At 37.5% G+C, this 24,676-nt stretch overlaps 1 protein-coding gene across 3 annotated transcripts in view; it reads right to left on the bottom strand.

Moving 5' to 3' along the window:
• Positions 1-24,676, bottom strand: part of kcnt2.L (potassium channel, sodium activated subfamily T, member 2 L homeolog) — a 197,144-nt gene that overhangs the window by 57,907 nt on the left and 114,561 nt on the right. For all 3 annotated transcript variants that reach the window (XM_041590633.1, XM_041590634.1, XM_041590635.1), the window contains exons 9-14: positions 20,484-20,664; positions 20,187-20,351; positions 17,146-17,282; positions 10,828-10,891; positions 8,679-8,787; positions 822-930 (exon numbers count right to left, since the gene is read on the bottom strand). In XM_041590633.1, the coding sequence (XP_041446567.1) occupies positions 822-930; positions 8,679-8,787; positions 10,828-10,891; positions 17,146-17,282; positions 20,187-20,351; positions 20,484-20,664 (765 nt within the window). The remainder of the gene's footprint in view (positions 1-821; positions 931-8,678; positions 8,788-10,827; positions 10,892-17,145; positions 17,283-20,186; positions 20,352-20,483; positions 20,665-24,676) is intronic.

Genomic DNA, 24,676 nt, shown 5'->3' with positions numbered 1-24,676 from the left:
TAGACTGCTTATACCAGACTTTTGGCTCAGCTAGGAGTCAGCAACTCTAGGGTTAACTAAGTCTAGGAATCCTTTAACCAGCGGGGAGCCAGAACAAAATATTTCTTTGGTTCCAGAAACCTCCTGACCAGAGATTTCTATCTTTGACAATAAATAGCTCACAGGTACAAAGCTGTCACCACTGCAATCATGGAATCATACAGTATTAAATGAGGTAGGATACAATTTTATATTTAGACACACACAAACGAAAAGTTGCTTAGAATTATATTTCCTTTATTATGCAAACAACTATTTTTGGGTGATGGAAACCTTTAAAAAATCAATTGACATAAAGTTTATTACATCCGTGAGCACTCTTGCAATTTATATTCATAATCTAATATTTATGGTTTCTGAGATATTAGCCTTTTTAAACTGCTTATACTAGACTTTTGGCTCAACTAGGAGTCAGCAACCCTAAGGTTAACTAAGTCCAGGAAGTGCATAGCCAATTAGACTTGCTGACACTCTGCACCTTCAAGAGAGCTGTATAACACTGTCTAAAACTGCAGATATCTTGAAACTGAAAAGGAGTATTATTGAACATTGATGAAATTGTAGAACTACTCAGAGGACTACTCTAAACTAGTACTACTAGTGTCCTTCAATAATATCAGCAAGTTAAGACATTTTCTTCAACGTAGTTCCTGTGCACATGACCCATCACACCTTTTCCCATTTTGCTTCATTCCCTGAGGTCTGGGGGATATCCATGTGATTATGAAAGCTTATTATAGGGGCACTGGCAATTGTATTTGCTTGTATTTCACATTACTTACTGTCCTCTTGAAGTATGAACCAGCAATGTGATAAGTGTCGAAGTGGCCGGGCATATGCAGTTCAGAGCTAGCATTGCGTACTTGAATTCTTCTTCACACACAACATGATCTACAAAGACAAATTTACCATAGAATACATATTAATATCCTATATTTAGGCATTGTTTAAAGATTATGAAAAAGAAAGTTATATAATAGCTGCTATCCTACAACAGCACATCACAAATGATCAGATGACGATTAAACAAAGTAAGGTAAGGGTGGTCAACCAGAACAAATGGAAATATTTGGAGGGTAACTCTGCATATTCTTCTGCTACTTTACCTGTAAAAAGAACCATTGGTAGTGCATGTCTTTTTAATCAGTGCTGATTAGCAATATGGTGGACATGGTAGCTACATGGCTGGTTGAGGGTTTTCCTGAGGTAGAAGTTGTTGTACAGCTCAGGGTATCATAAGAATAAAAATGGCCAAATCATACCTAACGCGCACCTCTGCAGCATATTAAAGGGATACTGTTATGGAAATTAATTTTTTTCAAAATGCATCAGTTAATAGTGCTGCCACAGCATAATTGTGCACTGAAATCTGTTTCTCAAAAGAGCAAACAGATAGTTTTATATTATATATTAGACACATTGTCAGTTTCCCAGCTGCCCCCAGTCATGTGCTCTACTGAAAATTGGAGTGATGTCACCCCCAATCCCTTTCCCCCTGCAGCCTAACAATAGAACATTGGGAAGGTAACCAGATAGCAGCTCCCTAACACAAGATAACAGCTGCCTGGTAGATCTAAGAACAGCACTCAGTAGTAAAATCCAGGTCCCAATGCGACACATTCAGTTACATTGAGTAGGAGAAACAACAGCCAGCCAGAAAGCAGTTCCATCCTAAAGTGCTGGCTCTTTCTGAAAACACATGACCAGGCAAAATGACCTGAGATGGCTGCTTACACACTAATATTATAACTAAAAAAATACACTTGCTGGTTCAGGAATGACATTTTATATTGTAGAGTGAATTGTTTGCCATGTAAACAGTGTAATTTAGAAATAGAAATTACATAATAAAAATCATGACAGAATCCCTTCAAAAATACAATAAACAAAGGCTCCAATTTCAAGTGCCAGTTGTATGGTTTTTACAACATTCTCCTTCACTCTCTTACTACTTCCTCCAGATTGCATTATTAATTGGGCAAGTTGGGTATACAATGGATTTTTACAGACCTTTCACAATAGGAGTTGTAGACAATCTAGGTTAACAGTCAATAAAACTTGTTTTCTAAGGGTCACTTACCCCAGCAATCAGGCAGATTCTGGGGTAAGCAGCTCTCTATGTCCATGATCTACATAACTATAAGAAAACTGAAACTGCTTGGTGTTAAAGCACCACTACTAGTGTGGAGTGAGTGAAGAGCGAATTTGCCTTTCCGAAAAATTTGTGAAAGGCAACAAATTTGCGACACACATAAAGGTCTATAGGCAACACAAGGTTCTCCTGCTTTTCTCTACAGGCCCAGCTTATAGCCAAAATGAACTGGCCTGAAACACAAATGGGTTAAAGGAGAAGGAAAGGCTAAAATTAAGTAAGCTTTATCAGAAAGGTCTATATAAATACACCAGTAACCCCTCAAAGTAATGCTGCTCTGAGTCCTCTGTCAAAAGAAACACAGTATTTCTTTCCTTCTATTATGTACACATGGGCTTCTGTATCAGACTTCCTGTTTTCATCTTAAACCTCCTTGTCCTAGGCAAGAGCATGCTCAGTTTGCTCTTTTCTCCCTCTTCCCCTCCCTGCTGTAATCTGAGCCCAAAGCTATGAGTGATCAGGGAGAGACTCAGGCAGGAAGTGATGTCACACTAAGCTAATATGGCAGCTGCCATCCTAAAGAAACAGAGAGCTTCTAGAGCTGTTTACTCAGGTATGGTAAATCATTGTACAGAATAAATATAGTGTTATAGCTTGTACTATTGTGGCTAATCTATTGGCAATAAACTGCTTTGGTCGCTTTCCTTCTCCTTTAAGCTAACATCTGATGTTAAAAGAAAATAGAATTTAGGTCCATAACAATTTTATTTTCCCAGGAGCAAAACTAGATATTTTAACACTGTTTCTGGGTTACAGAAAAGATTGACAATAGAAATGTAACCATATTATATATATATAAATAAAATATTCTAAGTGATCTCTTCAACACTCATTAGCATTGATGTGTGCATTTGCTTTCTCAAATAACAGCTTTTAATCAATGCAGATCTTCTATCAGCTGTAGTCTTTTAGCGGATATTCTATCCCAGTGGAGTATTAGAATGAGATAAACTGCAGATAGCATATTTGAGGGAAGTTAAAGGAAATTTGATTTCTCTGCACATAATAAAATCAATTACCTAAGCAAACTTCATATTCATTGTACAATAAAATAAAGAATAAGGGCAGCACTATCTATTTAAAGTGCAATCTCACAGTATAAAACCAAGTATACTATTCAGTAGTTAGTATATTTACCTTAACCTAGGTTAAATCACATATAAATAGCCTGATTATGACATTTAAATATGATTAAATAATTTCCAAATTGATAAAAGGGCTGTGGTGGGTCTTGTTTTTGCAGTTACTCAAAAAGTAGGAGCATGGATCATAATGTACAGATCAACATAATACGTTGCTGCTGACTATGCACTAATTATGTGTATCAGTGAAGCCCTAGCAAACTTATGCTGATTAGGGTCATAGATTCATTTATACACTGACTTTTATTAGCTCATTCCTAATGTCAGTGCATATTCAGGTGCAGGAAAACTATAAAATAGGTACCCCCACCCAATAATAGTAACAGCAAGTGTTAGCAACATAGCTTTGTGGGTCCAGGACCTCCTGGACCTTCTGGCTTGGCGGTAAAATGTCTGTATGCAATTCTTTAGGTGCAACTGTGTAGTGGCCACATATGCATTAATTGATTAGTATTGATTAGTATTTATCAGTTGTGTCTAATTTACCGTTAAAAGCTCAATTATCTGGTTGTACAATGATTCTGTCTGTTTAATGGAAATCCTTTGTTTGCCTTTATTTCCTACTTTTAGTGGTTTCTGAAATATTTGCAGATTAGACTACTAAGGGTAGGACTCCACAGCGATTTCCAGTCGATTTCTGTGCGATCCGACGCGCTGCGCAAAAACACAGGCATCACGTCGGATTTGCAGTGTTGATCCGATGCAACACCACTGTCGGATGCAGACGCTGCAAGCTGCATCTGCATCCGACAGTCGTGTTGCGTCGCATCAATGCTGTGACTTCATCCGACATTTCCATCCCTTATTTCCGTCGCATCCGACGTGACACCTGTGTTTTTGCGCAGCGCGTCAGATCGCACCGAAATCGTAGTTCCTCCATAATACTAGTATTAGGGCCTCAATTGAGAGTCAGCAACTCCAGGAATACATAAAAACAAGAAGTGCAAAGAAAGTGTTCCTTTAAAGGGAGCTCTGGAGCTGAGAGCCTAGTGTAATAAGAAACAACCTGTGGTGTGCACAAAGAATTTGGTGTGAAAACACAGAATCTTGCATTCATTCTGACCTGCACACACAGTTTTTAAAACTGCATACACAAGTTTAAAATGTGCATACAAAATAATTTGTTGGTGCACTCAGCCGAGAAGGAATTTGAGGGAACATTGGTTGGCCTCCTCCTCTTGGCTGATGAAAGGGAAAGCTGACAATTCCAAAGGCCTCAGAACCAATACATCATATAAATGCCCTAGATGAGAGCCTGATTATCCAACATAATTTACTGTAGGTAGGCCAGCCAGTTTCATGGCAACTCCTCTTAGGCTTATCTTAATTGCGAGAGATAGGAGTAGGCCAGTTAGTGAGCAGATGAGGCAGTGGTACAACTATAGAGGAAGCAAACCCTGTGATCATGGGGGGACCAGACCAAGGGGCCTGCTTCCTCTCTAATTGTAAGAAATTCTTAATTCCCAGTCACAATCTTACTTACCAACTGTACCAGCATGAGTGGCTGGTGAGGTGGAGGGAGGTGTGGTTATGTGCACGATGGGCCCCTCTGAAGATCGCTTTGTTTTGTGCGGGGGGGGGCCTGGTGCACTATTGTTACGCCACTGAGATTAGGATTCACAGAGGAGTAACAAAGCAGTTAGTTCTTTCAGCAGCACTTGCCAGTCATAAGTTCAGGTATGAAAATTGTTATCTAAGTCCATGTTCCTTTAGAGTGATGCCCCTTTAACATGTTATATGCTATATCCTGGGACGGAGAAACCTATGTCCCCTAAAGCCACGAGTAGCCTTGAGTGAAGGGGAGACTCTGGGAGGTTGGCAGAGGCATAGGCCAAACAAGCTGTGTAATAAAATCAGTTTTTTTATCCAAAATATCTGTGCGACTTTCTAGCTTATTCGTCATGAACATGTTCATCCAGAAGGTCTCCCTGTAACTGTGGTGTGAGCGAAAAGGTTAATTCAGAGTAATTAGGTATAATTACTCTTGTACACCCAAAAACCTTTGGTTTGGTTATAACAGATCCCATTCCTGTAACGCTCCTTAGATAATTGTTTTGCATTCCAAAATAACCTGAAATTCTCTTGTAAATGAATAAAGCAGCTGGAATTAACCTGGTAAATAAATTCATTGGTGGCACTAATATCCTTGCACTTTACAGCAGCGACTGGATTTTATCAAACACAGGTATAGGGGCATTATCTGGAAACGTTATCCAGAATTCTCTGAATTACAGAAAGGCCAGATTCCATAGACTCCATTATAATGAAATAATTAAACATTTTTTTTATTAAGGTATTTCCTTTTTCTCCGCAGTAACCGTACCTTGTACGTGATCTCAACTAAGATATAATTAATCCTAACTGAATTCGTAACAATACCATTGGGTTTAATTCATGTTTAAATGATTTTTTAATAGACTTAAGGTATGGAGATCCAAATTACTGGAAGACCCGAGCATTCAGTACTGTACAGTATACAGTAAAGGATATATTGTTTGTTGTACGATGTTTCATCAGTCACAAATCACAATGAACCACTCTAAACCTCACTGGAAACATCTCAAATTATTCAGCTAATTTTAACTTTAGCAAATCCTTTTGTGTTTCTTCTGAAATTCTGAGAAAAAGACTGATACATCCTAATGAATATGCATACAGAAAACACTTCCAAGCTGTTTATTCATGCGTTCAATATTCCTTTTAACTCACCACACTTGGCATCCAGTAAATGCTGCTTAGTGTGCTTTATTTCAAAATTAATGAGCTGTTGGTGTTATACGTAGGGACGTGGCAAGTTAAATTCTATTCAGGTGAATATTGTGTTTTTATCAGAGTACAGACTTTTCTAACTATGAAAATATGTATCGCACAAAAGAAGATAGCAATTAAAATCAGCCTGTAAATCTTCTTACTAGCAATCTTCAGTAAAATCTAAAAAATGTCTGCTGGCAATATCTGTACTGCATTGCTACCTCTAGTGACCACCCATTTTTATTTGGCTCTTTTGTCCCTTGAAAGGTAAGTGTGGAACCTGTGTACCTGCTCAGTTATTAGTATCAGTTGAGAATTGAGACCAGACTAAAAACGCATAAGAGAAAAGAAGAGAGAGAGAAAACAGTGTAGCATTGTACACATACAAACATTGCCTTGTATATTATTATCAGTGCAAATTGTTCCAATAAACGTTAGACACACTTATACCTAGCTAAGGCTGAGCATTCATTAAGGATGGTATACATGCACATCCATCTAATTTATCCCATGAATTGAACTTATTGGTTTTAGAATGTTAAAGGGATTAGCCACACTCTAAATATTGATGTTTCATTTTCTCGAAAAACTGGAAATGTGTAGAACTGCATTACAGCTACATTTGTAAAATTAAAACTGCTTAATGGCTACATATGTCCTTAAAGGTTGCTTTTCACCATTCAGAGATTTTGTATGGACGAATGGTCAAAAATACCACCATCCAGAATCCAGACATCAAAGGCTATAGAAGGCGTCTAGAGGTTGTTTCATTTGCAAAAGGCTCAACAAAGTATTGATGTAATACAGGGGTCCCCAACCTTTTTTACCTATGAGCCACATTCAAATGTAAAAAGAGTTGGGGAGCAACACAAGCATAAAAAAGTCCCTTGGGGTGCAAAATAAGGGCTGTGATTGGCTATTTGGTAGTCCCTATGTGGACTGGCAGCCTACAGGAGTCTCTACTTGGCACTATACTCAGTTTTTATGCAACCAAAACTTGCTTTCAAGCTTGGAATTCAAAAATAAGCACCTGCTTTAAGGACCCTGAGAGCAACATCCAAGGGGTTGGAGAGCAACATGTTGCTCGCGAGCTACTGGTTGGGGACCACTGATGTAATATCTCTGTTGGGGTGCCCAAATTTATGCACCTGTCTAATTTTATTATGATGTATATTGCATATTTTTTGCTAATCCAATAAACTTTATGTCACTGCTGAAATACTACTGTTTCCATAAGGCATGTTATATATTAAAAGGAAGTTGCTACTTTAAAAGTTCAGCCTATGATAAACAAAACTCCAATGAATTAAGAGGGGTTCCCAAACTTTTTCATATGACTGTATATATTTAGGGGCTAATTTAAGAACCATCTTTAACTTGCTAATGTTTTCTTAAATTAATTGATTTTCTCTCCCCACAATATGTTTTTTTTTTTGTAATTAAAGAGCATGCCATGTTTTTTTATTTGTGGAAGAAAACAAAAAATCAATTGATGTCAGAAAAAGGGATTATTCATCTTAAAATTAACTTTAGTATAATGTAAAGAGTGATAAACTGAGATAATTTGCAATTGGTCTTTTTTATTATTTGTGGTTTTTGAGCTGTTGATGAATAAGAGACTGGAACATGAATAGGAGAAGCCCCAAATAGAAAGACAAGTAATACAAATGTGGCAATAACTATAAATATATAGCCTTACAGATAATTTGCTTTAGATTGGGTCAGCGACCCCCATTTGAGAGCTGGAAGAAGGCAAATCCAATGATTTTTTTAAAATGAATTTGTGGTTTTTAAATGATTTAGCTTCTTGTTCAACTCTCCAGTTCAGAATTTCACCACCTACCTTGTTGCTATGGTCTAAATGACCCTAGCAAACAGGCAGTTTAAATAAGAGACTGGAATTTGAACAGGAGAGGGCTTGAATGGAAAGATAAGTAATACAAAGTAACAATAACAATAGTTTTTTTGGCTCCCGGGTTCAGTGACCCCCATTCAAAAACTGGAAAGAAGGAGAAGAAAAAGCCAAATAATTCCAAAACTATATAAAATAAAAAGCGAAGACCAATTGAAATGTTGCTTATTATTTATTATATGACATGCTAAAAGTTAACTTAACTACTTGCATTTTCTGACATTTGAATTGACTCTTAAGAGTCATGCCCTCTTTTGGTCACTCCTCAATCTATCAGGGCCTGTGCAAATTAAGACAAAAATTAGGCAGAAACCAGATAGAGGCAGAACCTGTATTTATACATGCAGCATTAATTTAAATATGAAGTGATTGAAAAGCTTCCTTTATTATTACTGCAGAGATGGCTTAGCACCTCTTCAAGAACAAATAAACCCTAAATTATAAATTTTACTTTTCAGGCAGAATAGGGGATTTGTGAGCTTTATAGCAATCTCCTTGTACATTGCATAGACTCCTGCCCACTGTTTTCATGGCTAGGATACAATATCTAACAATATTCTACATCAGCTGCGTTTGGTGCTCTGATGAGTTCTTGCTTTATTATATGTAATGTGACATAATTGTAGCTGCACACTCACCCTCTCCTCCTATATTTAATGTTGTTAATAGTTAAAAGCCTTACCTGCAAATTTGACATGAAATTTGTTTTCTGGCTTCAGTATCTGAACATAAAGGGGACAGTTGGGAGCAAAGTCTTTCACTGCCCACGCTCTTAGTATTGTCTGATGATCCTGAGTAACAAAAAGCAAACAGGTCAAAAGTGGCACCAAATGAAAGGAGTAAAACATGCAATGATGCTTTAATTTTCAAGATTGCATTTTCCCTTGATTCAAGAAAAAACTCTGCAAAAAAAGAAACAATATTGTTTGAAAAATAGTTTGAAACAGTTGCAATTTATCAAAGGGGAAACAATCATAAAAATGTTCATGCTTTTTATGATCATGGGTTTTTCCATCCAACTTGAAAATTGATAAATGTGCCTCAAAGTAATGTTGTAGAATGCTGTAGAAAATTCCCAAGGGATATTGAAACTTTATGTTTTTTCAAGTATATTGTGAAAAATGGGCAGCATAAAAGCACACTACTGAACTGGTCTCAAGTTACTTTATAGAGAGAATTGTATAGTGTGAAGAAAAACAAGATATCTAAATAATGTTGTACATTGCTCAGGGCTGGGAGGACACTTGCCCAACTTTTATGCTTATTAATGTTTCCAGCCGTTTAGCCTTTAGTTGCAGCTATCTGAATGCTTATATTTCTATGCAAATGACTCACAGCTGGATCCTCATGGCCTCAACTAACCTGAATTTCCGCATTACAAAACAGCCGTGATTATTTATTTATGGATTAATGGGTTAGCAGCATATAATTATGAGGTTAAAAGGTTTACAATAATTCAGGGCAAAATGCATCATAACAAAAATACTGATTTAGTTGTAAAATATGACTATGCCAAGGAGTTTTAGTGTTTCCAATTAGAATTCACCGACCAATTGCACAAACACTTTTTGATAGCTGCTGGCAGTGACAAGTGGGCAATGATACAGAAGTGCAGACATTTGTAAGCAGTGGACCAGTGGAGAGGTGGAACATTAGATCCAATACTTATACATTACATATAAATGTAATAGTCGCAACAAACACAGAGGTTCTTTGGTTACAGCCAATGTGCATACAGTACTTGAGTCCCAACAACAACTAGACAGGCCACCTTCTATGTGAACTTTGAGAGGAAACATCCTGCTGCCCTAAATCAAAATTTTCACCCAGGTTACTAGTCAAATCTTCTCACCATATAGTGCTCACTATTATTTGCTCCTTATGCTAATGTTAAAGTGATACTGACACTAAAAATTTTCTTTCTACCTTTTTTAATTAAAATCAATAAAGAGAGATTTAAAAAATAAATATTTTCAAAATATTAATTTATATTAAAAGTTACCTATAGGTCATGTTGATCACTTTTCGCTGATAGTTCTGCTTTTGTAAGTATTGTCACTTGAAGTTCCTAAACCTGACTGTTTTGCCAACCTGACTGTGTCCCTTCTTAACCAGTTAGTTAGAGATTATAATGCTAACGGACTCCTGCTGCACAAATATTGCAGCCCCCTCATAGAGGAACAGGGTAGTAAGAAAGGTAATGTAAAAGAATCAGGCAAATACTTTTATGGCAAAATTATAAATAGCATTCAAAGACAATGTTATGAAGGATAATATTAAAGGTTATTTTCTGATGTCAGTAACTCTCTCATTTATAGGCCCCCCTTGCCTATTTGCACCTAATTCTCAATGATGTGAAAGTTATTTGTAACCGTAACTACTATTGAAGGCAGTATGTTAACTGCCATCCACCTATAACTGTGTACACTGGGCAGCTTTGGACTAGATATTGTATTTTCGCCACCAGATACTGCACCATGTGGGAAGTGAAAAGTGCAAAACTGCAAGCAGAAAAAACTAAGTCAAAATACTGTGACCTTTATGAATGTAATGTATCCTCGCTAGTACTTTAAACTCGACATGAACAGGAAGATCTGATCATTTGGGATGCTGAAAAGATCATGCAAGGGATCCATGCAAACCCATGGAGAAGACTGTAACCATGGCTTGATGTGGTTCTCACCACAATAACGTGCATGTGATTTGGGAACCATTGTCAGACTATATATGGCCAACATATTGATTTTGATGGGGTTTCTATCAAGGCATTTTTCCTATCAAAGTTTCATGATTTGAGCATAAAAGGAACATATGAAAAAAATATCACTTACTGCTGCTGTCCTGTCTACTTCACATCTGCTACTCAGTATAAAACAGGCTTCTGCATCATCCATTCTGGAACAGTAGAAAGGCAACACTTATATCAGATTCCCCTTGCAGCTCATTATCATATTTATTTATTTGGAGGCCCATTTATCAACATTCTAATTTTATTGGTTTTAAAGGTTTTCGAAACCATGAATAAACTCGTTTTCTCTAAAACCACGAATGCCATGTAATTTAATTAATATCTGAATATAAAAATTACATGAACCAAAAAATGCTGAATGATGTGCGAAATGACCTCAAAAACCTATTTTTGAATTGCTAAAAAAAAAAAAGTTTTAACACTTTATAAATCTTGAATTTTTAGAATTTTAGAGAAATGAAACAAAAATGTTTGAACAAAAAATTAGAACCTTGAAAAAAAAAATAGAAATTCGAATGTTAGTGAATAGGCCCCCTAGTCTTATCAGCATTTTTATCACTTTTTCAAAAATAAGCAGTGTCAGCAAAATTCCAGTGATTGTTTAGGGTTACTTCCTATTACAATTAATGGGGAAAAGCTGCACAAATAGCACCTTGCATGGCAAAAGTCTTGATTGTGGTGCTGTTCCCATAGTTCCTCGGGCAAGGGAGTAGCTTTAAGAAGTCTCTGAGGTCTCTGAAGTCTCTGAAGCGATTTGTTCAAGATCACAAGGGCCAACTTCAAGTACAGCTCCTGTTGTCCATATACAGAACAATTTGGCCAGACAACTTGTCTGATTTTGTCATTCACATCTTTCAGTGGGATCAGTGCAATTTCGTTTGTCCATTTACTGTATGTTGCAAGTCTTGGTGTCCATTGTTTCACTTTGCATTTATAAATGAGATCTAAAGACATATAAATGGAATCCATCCCCAAATATTAAACTCACAAAGATAAAACAGTGGGCTCAGGTGTGGGGCTCTGCACAATCAGTTAGAGTGGACAGATCTATATTTTTAAAAACATATTTACTAATTTAATAGAAATCACATTAGTTTAGGCTGAGTTCCTGCCCTTAACCAGTATCTGTTAAACAGATATATATGATTCCTTAAGCTGGCCATAGGCGCACAGATACTATCGTACAAAACAAATTTTCATACGATATTCGGTGCGTGTATGGTGGGAAAAGAGCCGACCGATATCGATATTATTATTATTATTATCATTATTTGGACCCCACTAAACCATTTTTTGATCTATGCCAATTTAGTATCTCCATGTTTTTAATGCACATATGGGAAGGAGTTCAAGTAAAACTAAATATTCTCCCATCTCTGATTAAACCAGTCCCCCTATTAACAGAGTTGCCTTCTGGGTGTCCCTTTTTTGAGAATGTCAAAGTGCGAACCAGCTTTATTCTATCAGCAACCAGGCTCAAATGTGCTAAGAGCTTTTATTTATCATTGAAAAATATGTTTCAAACATTTACCTTTTGCAGTAGTACGAAAACCATTTAACTATCGTAGTATAGATTTTATGTAAGCAGCCTAGTTTTTTCACCTTTTATCTGCAGAAGGGTCATTACTTCAGTATTTTATTTGATGGGAAGTTACAATTCCACTTATGACATGTTTTACTTCCGTCTTATAGCCTAGACTTCGTGTTCAAGTGACGAGACATGAGTGCAGAGAGAAAAATAAAAGCTTAGGTGCATGTGTTTTTCATTTTACAGAAAAGCATGCAAGGTACAGACCCGTAATTGCTAGGTAAGGCTTAGAACATATTGCTCATATATATGCGGGGGCCATCCATTTCTCCTGTTAGCACACATTACTTAAACCTATTCCATCTATACCATATTATATTAATAATATAGCATATTTTTTCTATCCCTTCACTCCCATTTACTAGATGGTGGGCTGGGTGCATTAATTTTATATTGCTCTGAATAAAACCCGATTACAATTTAACAGGACTATGCATTCTAATAATGCATTAAATACACATCAGCCTGTGACTGTAATGCACTCATATTATACAGAAAAGATCATGCTTGATGGCCAGTGCTGTTATTTTCTTTTAGATTAAGGGGGGTTTCCATTCCACACTCCCATTCTTTCAAATATTACAGAACTTTCCCCTAAGCTCTGGGTGTGAAGTTTATAAAAGTGCTCATGACAGATCTATGCCATAATGTATGCCAAAATATTACACTTCAGTAGACTTGGTAAAGAAAATGAAAGTAATTTAAGTAACTTGCGGTTTCACAGACACAGCAGGGATTATGGAACATGTGAATTGCTTTTCTGCAACACTTCTATTATACAACATAATACATATATGTTCCTTAATCTTAATTGCTGCTGATTTAGTGCTGAGGGGAGTTAGAGGGTCTGCTCCATTCTGTGCTGACCCATTGATTTATAATGAAGCAGTAAACCCTTAATAAGTGATGATTATCTCTGGGGAAAATAAATCAACTAGTGACATGCTCCTTGTTCCTGTGAACAGTGATTATATCCGCAATATAATTGCTGCCAGTAACATAATTAATGTCTTTTTTTTGTAACGGGCAGACGATGAAGCTTTCTGCACATAGTTTCCACTTTTGGAAGCTTTTTATGAAGATCTAATTCAAGGTCTGAGTTCTGGAATATGTTTTGCTAATGCAGAGAACTGACTGACATGCCCTTTGGAAATTGCAGAATTAGCTTTTGATGTTTAACTGAAGCTCTGTGTGCTGGAGTTATCAACTAAGGCTCTTTGTTGACTGCTCAGCACTGACAGGATCACAGAGCAGCAGACAGGGTACAAGAAATGACATCAGTATCACGATGCTAGGAAGAACAAACACATCATTCATTAAAAAAGTATTGCCAGTTTCCTTAATTATTATCCCCCAAGAGTACTAGTTCAGATCTTAAAAACATTGGCTAAACATGACATTGCAGGTAGGATCCTTTTTCCTAAATTAAAAAATAATATAATACAAATCAACAAAATGAATCTTTACATCCCTGCTCTTAATAGATGAAACTTTTCTCCTCCTAGGGAACAGACAAGCTTCATAAATCTGACCAAACAATGGTAATAGCCTATGGCAGACAGAAGAAAAACGAGGATGCTCAGGGTGCATTGATGGGTTTGGGTCTCGTTCATTATATGCTATGTATAACAATCCACAAGATAAAACAGATCATCTTTCAAGCTGTGAAGCTGTGTGGCTATGGAGCAATGTTCTAAGCAATAACTGTTATGTGCCGGAATCTTTAGGTCATTGCATTTTGATTGTGGTTAATGTGTTTTGGAAATGAAATCATGAGGAATTATATAGTCTGGATATTATTATATGTTTCAGTGGAAAATCCCAAAAGTTCAAGGTAACCTCTATTTCTGCATATGAATTTGACAAACTGCAATTATATTTATACTGGGTACTAGAACCAGCAGAAAAGCTAATGTATAAGGCAAATGTTCTCTTTGGTGAAGAAAATAATATTTTTATATGAGGAATATGCTCAAAATATTTTTTTATGCCCCACCATGTATACCACATGGTAGGGCAGGATATTTTAAAATGATGACGTTGATGATGATAAAAAGATCTCTATAGACTCTATGGTGTCATATTCCAGTCTTAGAAGGCATCATTTACAAATTGGGCGGCAGGGGTTACATGGTTATCCCCTTTGGAGCCACCTAGCTTGTGCACTATAAGCAGCTGTTAAGTTCAGGACTGTGTTGCACCCACAGAGTGGCACTGGGATAGGGAGAAGGACACAGTCTGCATAAATCCCACAATAGAAAGTACTCCTTAGAGCTCCAGCATCAGTTCAACAGAATCTTTCTATGCTGAACTCCATAGCCTATACTGTACTTCCAGATGCTTTGGGGGAGTAGGCTAAAGGCAAGAAACACTCCTATAGAGGAAAGGGGGAGGTTTGGGAATGGTCTGTCCTGTGACCTTCTTTGGTGTCATTTTCTAACTTTGGGGGTTTGACTCAAAAAATATATAGACAAATACAAGATTACTCTGCACTCAACCCATTATCAATATATTAAAGACAGCGACATTTTGTGCATACTGCTACTGAAAAATGCCTTACCCTTTAAACAAAACAGGGATTGTTTGTCCATATATTGCAATATATTTAAGCTGGCCAACTACGTCAAAGTCATCCCATATCTGGCCAGTCCTATGCTCAATTTTCATCTGATTCATTAAGAATTCTATGGTTTAATTATACATTTTATAAAAGGGACGAATACGTTTTACCTGCAACTTACTAGCTGCTTTCAAAGTAAAACTCCCAAACTTGGCTGCCCTTTTATTAGACACCAGTGGGATCACCTGACTATAGTTGGAGGGGGTGGGAGCTACAACATGGAGCTGGTCACTGCTCCTGTATAACTATAACAAACAAGGGAAAGTTGTGCTCACCACTAGTTTTTAAAATCATTAGGCGGGGGTGCAATGAGGGTGTGACCACAAAAAACATATAGACAAATGTCTTAAATATATTGATAATGGGTTGAGTGCAGAGGAATCTTGTATTTGTCTATATGTTTTTTGTGGTCACACCCTCATTGCACCCCCGCCTAATGATTTTAAAAACTAGTGGTGAGCACAACTTTCCCTTGTTTGACTCAAAAAATAAGCTCCCTGTGGGAATGTTGTCAGGTCTTGGGCGTCATCTTTTATCATGGACTGGCTATAGGGCGGTAGAGCTATTTCCCACCACATATAGCCCATATCTTTAAGCTGATAAAGAGGTGGGGCATTGGGCAGCAGATATCACATCAACCCCATGGAAAAAAAAAATATATATATGTAAGAATGCTGCCTCCAATGTTTTTTTTTTAAAAAAAATATTCTCTGGGGCTCCAATGTTTTTTTTTTTTTAACTTATGATGGGCCCTGGCACCAGTTTTTTTTTTTTTTAAAAACTTTTAAAAAAACACTAATGTCTTTTTTTAACTTATAGGGGTGCCCTATTGACCAATTCTTTTTTTTTTAACTTGTAGGGGGGGCCTGGCACCACAGTTTGTTATTTAATTTATAAGGGGGCCCTGATAATCAATAGCTTTTTATAACTTGTGTGTGGGGGGATTTTTTCATTTTTAGCACTGATGTCTGTGTGGTCTTTTAACAGTGGTGTGGTGGGATCTGCGGTGGGGCTTGGGGGCTGTGGTGGGGCTTGGGGGGCGAGGTGGATAGGGCCCAAGGGGCCCAGAAAATTTTGTTCTATGGGGCCCCATGATTTCTAATGGAGGCCTCGTATATATGCAAACAATTACACATAAAGAACCAATGGGATCATTCATTAGAAGCATAATTTTAACCAAGAGCCTGTGACCGTTTATTATATTTTTGGTTATTCACCTCTGGTCGCTGCAATGCATGGAATCTCTAGGGAAAGAGAATGATTCAGTTGACCAAATAATAAAGAAAATAAAGAGAAAATGTATTTATTAAGATCAACAATGTCAGAAATGAGTATGGGTAAATTTGGATTTCTATTGGACTAATATTTATATTATTATTGTAAATAATGTAAATATTGTAATATAGTGTCATTCTGTCATGAGTATCTTTTGCTTTGTAAAAGTATTTTACTTTTAAATAAAAATCCCTTAGGCCTCCAGCACTTAAACAATTATAGGGTTAATAAATGAGCACCCTGGTCTCCACATCGACAGCCCTCTTCTAAAAAAAAATAAAAATGTTCAAACTGATCTAATTATATTCATCATCACACACTTGTTTAAAACATTATAATTGCACGGCCTAATGTATTTCTAGTTTGCTAATTAAATATGAATTACAGGATGGACAGTTCATGTTATCAGCTGTTAAGTGATGAATAAACATTTAAACCACATTACACCCTACGCTTTACACACATGCATTCATCTTTACATTTAAATCAGCTCTGGAAGCGAGGTGGGTAGTAAGTAATTGTCTATACTAAAATTCTGCTAAAAACATTAGGGGTTATTTATGTCTACAAACACAGTGAACAAAGTGTTATGAGTGCAATCTCCATGTTTTTTTTACCCACAACGCAGCATTTTTTTCCAGAATTTACTCACCATTTCGGTTGCAAAATGGCATTGAGCCTAACGCAGTTGTGTCCGATTCATTAAAAATAATTTGAAAAGACAATAAAAGAGAACCCTGTAGCTACTGCCTGGTCAGGAGGGGACAGAAGCTCCAGGGTTTCCCACATCAATAGACTGGCAGTGCCTATTGAGAATGGAAGGCAGGATGGACTGAGCAGCACGAGCACAACTATATGGAAGTGCAAGGAGCATATTTTGATAAAAATCTGAATGTAAAGACTTTGTATGCACTTACTTTGCTCTTAGTAGATCTTGGTCTTTCAGGACTGAACCCTGTAGGTAAATAACTCTCTGAGACCACATAGGGATCTGAAGCACTCTTCTAACTTGCACGTCCATTTCAGTGGGGCACAAAATAACCACATAATAATCCTGTAAAATGACATATGTTACACTTTGGCAGTCATAAGAAATGTTTGGATCAATTAACTTTATGAGGCACAATGTGAGCGAAAAACTGAGATAAACAGCAGAGAAAGGGCATGGAAGATTAGCAGTTTACAGATAAAAATATTAGATTGAAAGATATTCAGCAGCTGATAAAAGGCAAACCAACATATGGAAGGGTTTGCTTACTGAATGATTTGTCATACATCGTGCCACGTGGAAGGCATTTCAGCACTTGAAAGTGAATATATCTATTTACAATACCTCAACACAGTTAGTTTCCACAGTCATTTTCTCATTAACATTTTCCTCAAAACTGAAAGCAAAATTTGATCCAATAAAAAAATAAAACTGCTAAGATTAGCAAATGTTTCTTCCAAATACCAAAAAAACTGCAATACAGGTACTCGATCTCTGGGCTTAATATTCTGCCCTTCCCTTTCTCCTCTTTTCTTTGTCCTGAAGCATCATGAGTCACTGCATTCCTCTTTTAACCTTATTAAAAGTTCTTCTGACTACCCATTACATTTTATATCAGCTATATAATCAATGTAATTTACTTCCATACTCTTTTCTAGCACCTTCCTCTGTTCTTGCTCTAATTCAGTGGAACAACCCTACAAATATTTTCTATTTATAAATTCCTACTTTTACTGCAAAAAGTCTTTTTTGGTTTACAGATTTTCGATCTCTCTTTCTTAAAATGGATACTGTTGTTGGGAAACATGTTTTTTTTCAAAATGCATCTGTTAATAGTGCTGCTCCAGCAGAATTCTACAATGAAATCCATTTTTTCTGCATGGGGCTAGACATATTGTCAGTTTCCCAGGTGCCCTCAGGTCATGTGACTTGTGCTCTGAGAAACCTTAATCACTCTTTACTGCTACACTACAAGTTGGAGTGATATTACCCACTCCCTTCCTTTCACAGCAGCCCATCAGCAGCCTATCAACAGTACAATCTGCAGCTAACCAGATAGCAGCTGCCTGACACTTCTACTGAAGGATTTATTTGCATACCACCTAGTGGTAGACATGAGAGTAGCACCAAAGCAGGAAAAGCTCTGCTTTACAAACACAACCTAGAGTAGTGGTATAATACAAGAGGAAGGGGGAGAAACAATAGCTGTCCGCCCTGAATTGCTGGCCCCTTTTCAAAGTTTAGAATCAGGTACAATGCACTGAGATGGCTGTCTCCACACCAATTTTACAGCTAAAAAATTACATTTGTTGGTTCAAGAATAACTTTTAAATGGTAGAATGTAAACAATATAAACAATGTAATTTAGAAATAAAAAGTAAACCATAAAAATCATGACAGAATCATTTTATGTCTCCCTGCTGGTTGATTCTATAAACAACTTTTAGCAACAACTGAAGACTGACCAACTCTACATGTCCCTTTAGCTCTCTCTGTGTGAATAGCCAGTACCTATTTTTCCACTTCCAGATATCTGAGCATTCGTTCTCATCCTACTTTTGCTGTATGTCTCTACTACCCAATAAAGCGCACATATATGTTATGCCAATTTTTCACACTTCTCTTTTAAATATAATAGCCTAGTATATTTATATACAGGTATAGGATCCATTTTCCAAATGTTTAAAAACAATTTCCTTTTTCTCTGTGATGAATAAACAGTACATTTTACTTGATCCAAACTAAGATATAATTAATCTTTATTGAAAGCAAACTAGCCTATTATGTTTATTTAATGTTTAAATGATTTTCTAGTAGACTTAAAGTATAGACAGGGGTGTTTCTGCCATGAGGCACCTTGCCTCAGGTGGCAACTCCTCAGAAGTTACCAGAGATGGCAAAAAGCTGCTGCTGGTAACTTTAAGAGCCGAATTTTCGGTTATTAAAAAATTCGGCTTCTTTAGCACAGAGAGTGCAATTTCGTTCTCTGCACTAGCGATGTGGCCCCCACCAGACCCCTGTCAGTGATCTTAAGGTAAGCGCGACGGGCGGGGGGTGGCGGCGTTGCGAACGCCGCTTCAGGTGGCATTAATACCTGAAACACACCTGGGTATGGAGATCCAAATTACATAAAGATCCATTAAACCTGAAAACCCAGGTCCCTAGCATTCTGGATAACAGGTGCCATACCGGTTATTTCAAATCTTTTCATACGGAGACAGAGTTTTCTTTTACATGCTTTATTTACTGTACATTCTAAGTGTATCAAACAAATTAAAATCTTCTGAAATCTCAATCCATTCATAAGGAGAAGTTTTATCATTAGCAACTTAGCCATTTAAACAGACCTTTGATTGGCAAGCTTTAAAGTGGTAGTTTACCTTTAAGTTAACTTTCAGGGGGTTATTTTCTATACTCCAATATTATTTCATCTTCTTTAATAAAAAAAGCTCTACCAAGCTCCCATACGTGATTTTACCTTACCTTATCATACTAAAATTTAACTCAAAGGCGAACAACCCCTTTAAAAAGGTGGAGTCACTGTGGACATATACAATTAATGTCATTGCATTTCTCTGTTTGTCACTCTTATTTTGACACCGGTCACTTTTCTGGTTCTTTACATACTAGGGTCCATTCACTTAAGACACAGACAGATGTACAAGGGGTGCAAAAGCAAATCACTTAGTACTCAATCAGAGATCACCTTCGCCCGGATTCTGGATGTATTTGTCAGATGCAATGCCCTCATTTGCAGAGAAAGTTGGAAAAACTAAAATGGTAATAAAAATCACCATTCGTTCGAATTCCAAATTCCATGCAAATGCAATCAGTTTCTAAAAAAGGCATAATTCACAGGAATTCCGTTGGAAGAACAGGTGTTTGTTCAATGTAAATTATTTACGTTAAATAAACACACTACTTTTTTTATCTGATAGATATAAAACTTTGCTCTTTTACGGAACTTACCTGCAACCTTGGGTGTGCATAAAACTCATTCAGGAAATCCATCAACAAGTCTATCTTCAAGGAGCTGACGCATAACACCACATGTTTTTCTGTCTGTGCACGGTGCCGGCTATAATTTCCCCCTGACTTTTGTCTCTCCATCCACAAGTAGGCCAGCTGCTCAAACTAAAAACAGTGAGGAGGGGAAGAAGAAAAGTTGTCTATTGTGCATCACATACTAGCAGGATAGCCAGAGAAAACACTTTTTCAATAATAATTTTGTCACAAGTAGATCACTTAGCAGGATGGTGATTATACCTGAATAGGAAGAACCACCAGTGCAACACAGATCATGATGACCACAAGAAGTTTCGAAGGCCAGATCTTTGGCGTGACGTCGCCAAATCCCACAGTGGAAAAAGTCACAATGCAAAAATAAAGAGAATCGAAAAATGTCAGTTGATTCCCAGCTCGTTCCAAATGCTGAATCCCGCAAATGCTGTGGAGACACAAAATTAAATATTTGGATGGCAAATTTCCCAAAAAGTTCAAGAAGGCAATCTCCTGTAATTGCCTCAGACATTGTAACTAAAATCTAGGTGTTTTTGCTAACAATAACCAATTTTAGGACTATGATGATGAATAGAGATTTGTTACTACCCTATAAACAAGCAAACATATATTCTCTACCCCTCAATTTCACTTTCAATTAACCAATCATTTATTGGTATTGGTTAGTGGTATTTATTGGCAATAAATCAATAAGTCTTACTGGCTTACATACCTTCTAAGTTTTATCAAGGCCAATATTTACTCTATGAGCCCAGTGACTTTAGCTAGTAATTATTTTTACATCTTGTTTTAAACATTCTATGTCATGTCCCAGCATAAGCTGTCATCATGCTCTTGTATTTCATTGCTCCTTTGACTACCTCCCTCTGCTGAACACTTGCTGTAATTGCGCAAGGCCACTTCCTGTATTTGTTCTGCACCTCCACATGGCTTATGGCAGAACTGCATTTGGATCAGGCTACCATACTCCCACCATGTGACCTAGAGCAGTGCCTTGTGGGAGCTAAGACTCCATTTTACAGACCATGCTGTGGAAGAAGCACGCACAGTTTCATCTCTCCTCATGGTTGCATTGTTGGTAACCAAATCACCTCCACAGCTGCCAGCACCCCCAGAGACATTGTTGCATAGACATTTCACGCCAGCTAACATTTTGATGTTGCATTTATATGCATATATGTTTGTAATACACAAAAGCCATGAATATCTTGTAAATTATATCCTTATAAACAGTGAGTTCTGATGTCATCAGTTATAAACGATGAGTTCTGATGTCATTTCTGTCACATGACTCACTAAAACTTGTGTATTATAATGAATAAAGTTCCCCAGTTGCAAAATATGAGGATATTAGAAGTTACCTCAGAGTTCCGTGACCTGTATAAAAGCACTCGGCCTTCGGCCTCGTATTTTTATATGGTCATGAAACGCCTGGTAACTTATAATATCCTTTTATTTTACAAGAGGGGGTACTTTATTCACTATATATTGCAGTGTTCATTGCAATCTATTCATCTTATTTTCTGTTATTCGTTACAGTTTCACCTATTCACCTTGCCATCCAGTAAAATCTACAGACTTCATTTCACAGTCTCTTTATTGGCGTGTGGGGAGATTTAGCTGCATGTCGAACTACACACTGCCCCAGGGGAATACGTAGGGAGGACAGAACACTATTGTTTGATGGTTATGTGTTGCACTAAATAAGGCAGGAAAGGAGAATTGATAGCAACACAAGGAGGAGATATTCACCAAAGAGTTTCCTACTTTTAATTTTAGTTCTCAAGGCAGGACATCTTACTACACTTCCCCATGCAGACTGTACTTTCTGCTCTATTGTGAATTGGGGAAAAGTAGAATTCATCCTGTTATACAGTCCCTGGTCTGTGTTTATCTCTTAATCCTCTTATCCATTTTTAATATTTACGTCAGGAATCTAATGACATCATTAGTAATATAGGTTCAGGCACCCCAAGGCGATTTAAACACATTTATTAGTCAATCATAAATCAAACAATGCTTTTGGGGCATGCCCCTTTATCATCACCTGATAAAGAGATGTAACACATTTTTGGATTATCCAGGCCAATGGGGTTAATCACCAGCTAGTATACTAGAGCAAGGGTTACACTGGACTCAGTAAATCAGAGGTAGATGCAGGTGCATTCCTTGATGATGTAGTCCAGGCAGTACAGCCAGGGCTGGGCCAAGGTAGTTTGGCACCCTAGGCAGGAGCTTCAATCAGCTCCCCCCCCCCCCGCATTACCATTTCCCACCTTACATGTCGTTTTTTTAAATAAAGAAAGTGTACAACACAACAAATTAAACTTCTCATTTATATAAATATAAACATACACATAACCCTAATCAGCTCAGCACATCAGCCCCCACCCCCTCATTCACAGCACAGTCACATGTTGCCCCACCCGAGGCCCAGATATTCAGATAGAATTAACAAATGTGCTCCCATGTACTACCGACAGCAGCCATCACATTGCCTCAATGTACCTGTGCCAGCAGCCTCCATACTGCCCCCTGTATGGTACCTGTGCCAGCATGCCCAGCAGCCATCCATCATACAGCCCCTCATACCTGTGTCAGCATGCCTAGCAGCCATCCATCATACAGCCCCCCATACCTGTGCCAGCATGCCCTGCAGCCATCCATCATACAGCCCCCCCATACCTGTGCCAGCATGCCCTGCAGCCATCCATCATACAGCCAGCATATTGCCCCCAATCTTGTGCCAGCAGCAGCCAAAAATAAATCAGATCACAATTATTGCCCCAACTTATTTACCTGTGCCAACAGCAACCAAACATAACTCAATCAATGATCAAAAGATCAATGTGATCATATTGCCCCCAAGTTTTATTACCTGTGCCAGTGCCCAGCTCAGCAGCAATAGAAAATATATGGCCCACATCTGGAACGGCGCAGTAATAGAAGAATATAAATCTTCCTTCAGGCTGAACTCAACTCAACTCTGAATGCTGAGCCTGAGACCGAGGAAAGCGCCGCAAACCACACCAATGCGCCAGCTCTGTGCCTCTCTCCATCGACGAACCGCATAGTGACGTGACTTCATTGACGCACGTACCCACGTAGTGCCGGCAGGAGCTTTTACTTGCAGTCAGTGTTTTTTTTTTCGTTTATACTTTTTTCATTCAAATCTTTTAATAAATGACATGGTGTCTGTGGGTTTATAGGAAATTCGTTTATTCATGGTTCCAAAAAACCATTAAAACCACTAAAATTAGAATGCTGTAAAAAAATAGCAGCATTGTTGGCGACCACTGTTTGTGTTTGTAAGTGATAGTTTCCACAACTGTGATGTCTGGCTTTAAATGAGAAGTAAAGGCTAAAATTAAGTAAGCTTTATCAGAAAGTTCTATATAAATACACCAGTAACCCCTCAAAGTAATGCTTATATGAGTCCTCTGTCAAAAGAAACAAAGCATTTATTTTCTTTTATTGTGTACACATGGGCTTCTGTATCAGACTTCCTGTTTTGAGCATAAACCTCCAAGGCAGGGCTTGAGCATGCTCAGTTTGTTCCTCTCCCCCTTCCTCCTCCCATCCCTGCTGTAATCTGAGCTCAGAGCTGTAAGTGAGCAGGGAGAGACTCAGGCAGAAAGTGATGTCACACCAAGCTTATATGGCAGCTTCTATCCTAAACAAACAGAGACAGTGTCTAGAGCTGTTTACTCAGGTTGTTTACTCAGGTATGGTTAAGCATTCTGCAGAATAAATATAGCGTTCTAGCTTGCACTATTGTGGCTAATCTGTTGACAATATACTGTCTTGGAGCTTTCCTTCTCCTTTAAATGACTGGTTAGGACTATAATGGGGCTGTATAAATAAGCCATTTATTGTATACCAATGGATTGTTTGGCTATAAATATACTCTGTAGAGTTGCATTTTGCTCCCTAGAATATATAAACAAAATAAAACTATGAGTAGGGTACATTTCCAATTTAACAATCGTTAAACATTTGGACTGTCTATGGGAATTAAGGACAGTTTATAACAACCAATTTACTGCCTCTGTCACTCTCTTTCCAGGCAGGCACAATCCTGTCTTTTAGAGAGAATCTAATAAAGAAGCTTCCTTGGTAATCTCAAGCTAATTGCCTCTTGAATAGAGGCTCTTGTGCCAAAGCGACTGACAAACACCCTAACATTTAGCAAGAAAATGTAATTACAATTCATTAATTTCCAAACAAAGACAGACACTTTCTTTCTGTAATTAAGGTGGCATCTGAGGAAGACAATGCAATTCACAAGGTTTATACATCTCTAGCTATTTAATGACTTGTTTGACAACTTCAAGAACAATGGCGTTTTTATTCAAAGATGCAGTTTATTAGGTTTATTATAAGTACATTTCTAACCAGTGGTTGGTTTGCTTGATATTGTGAGTTGTGCTGCAGGCATA

The sequence above is a fragment of the Xenopus laevis genome, chromosome 4L (assembly GCF_017654675.1).
Source record: "Xenopus laevis strain J_2021 chromosome 4L, Xenopus_laevis_v10.1, whole genome shotgun sequence".
NCBI lineage: Eukaryota > Metazoa > Chordata > Amphibia > Anura > Pipidae > Xenopus > Xenopus laevis.
The sequence above is the reverse complement of the archived record's forward strand: the minus strand, read 5'-3'. Positions and strand labels throughout refer to the sequence as shown.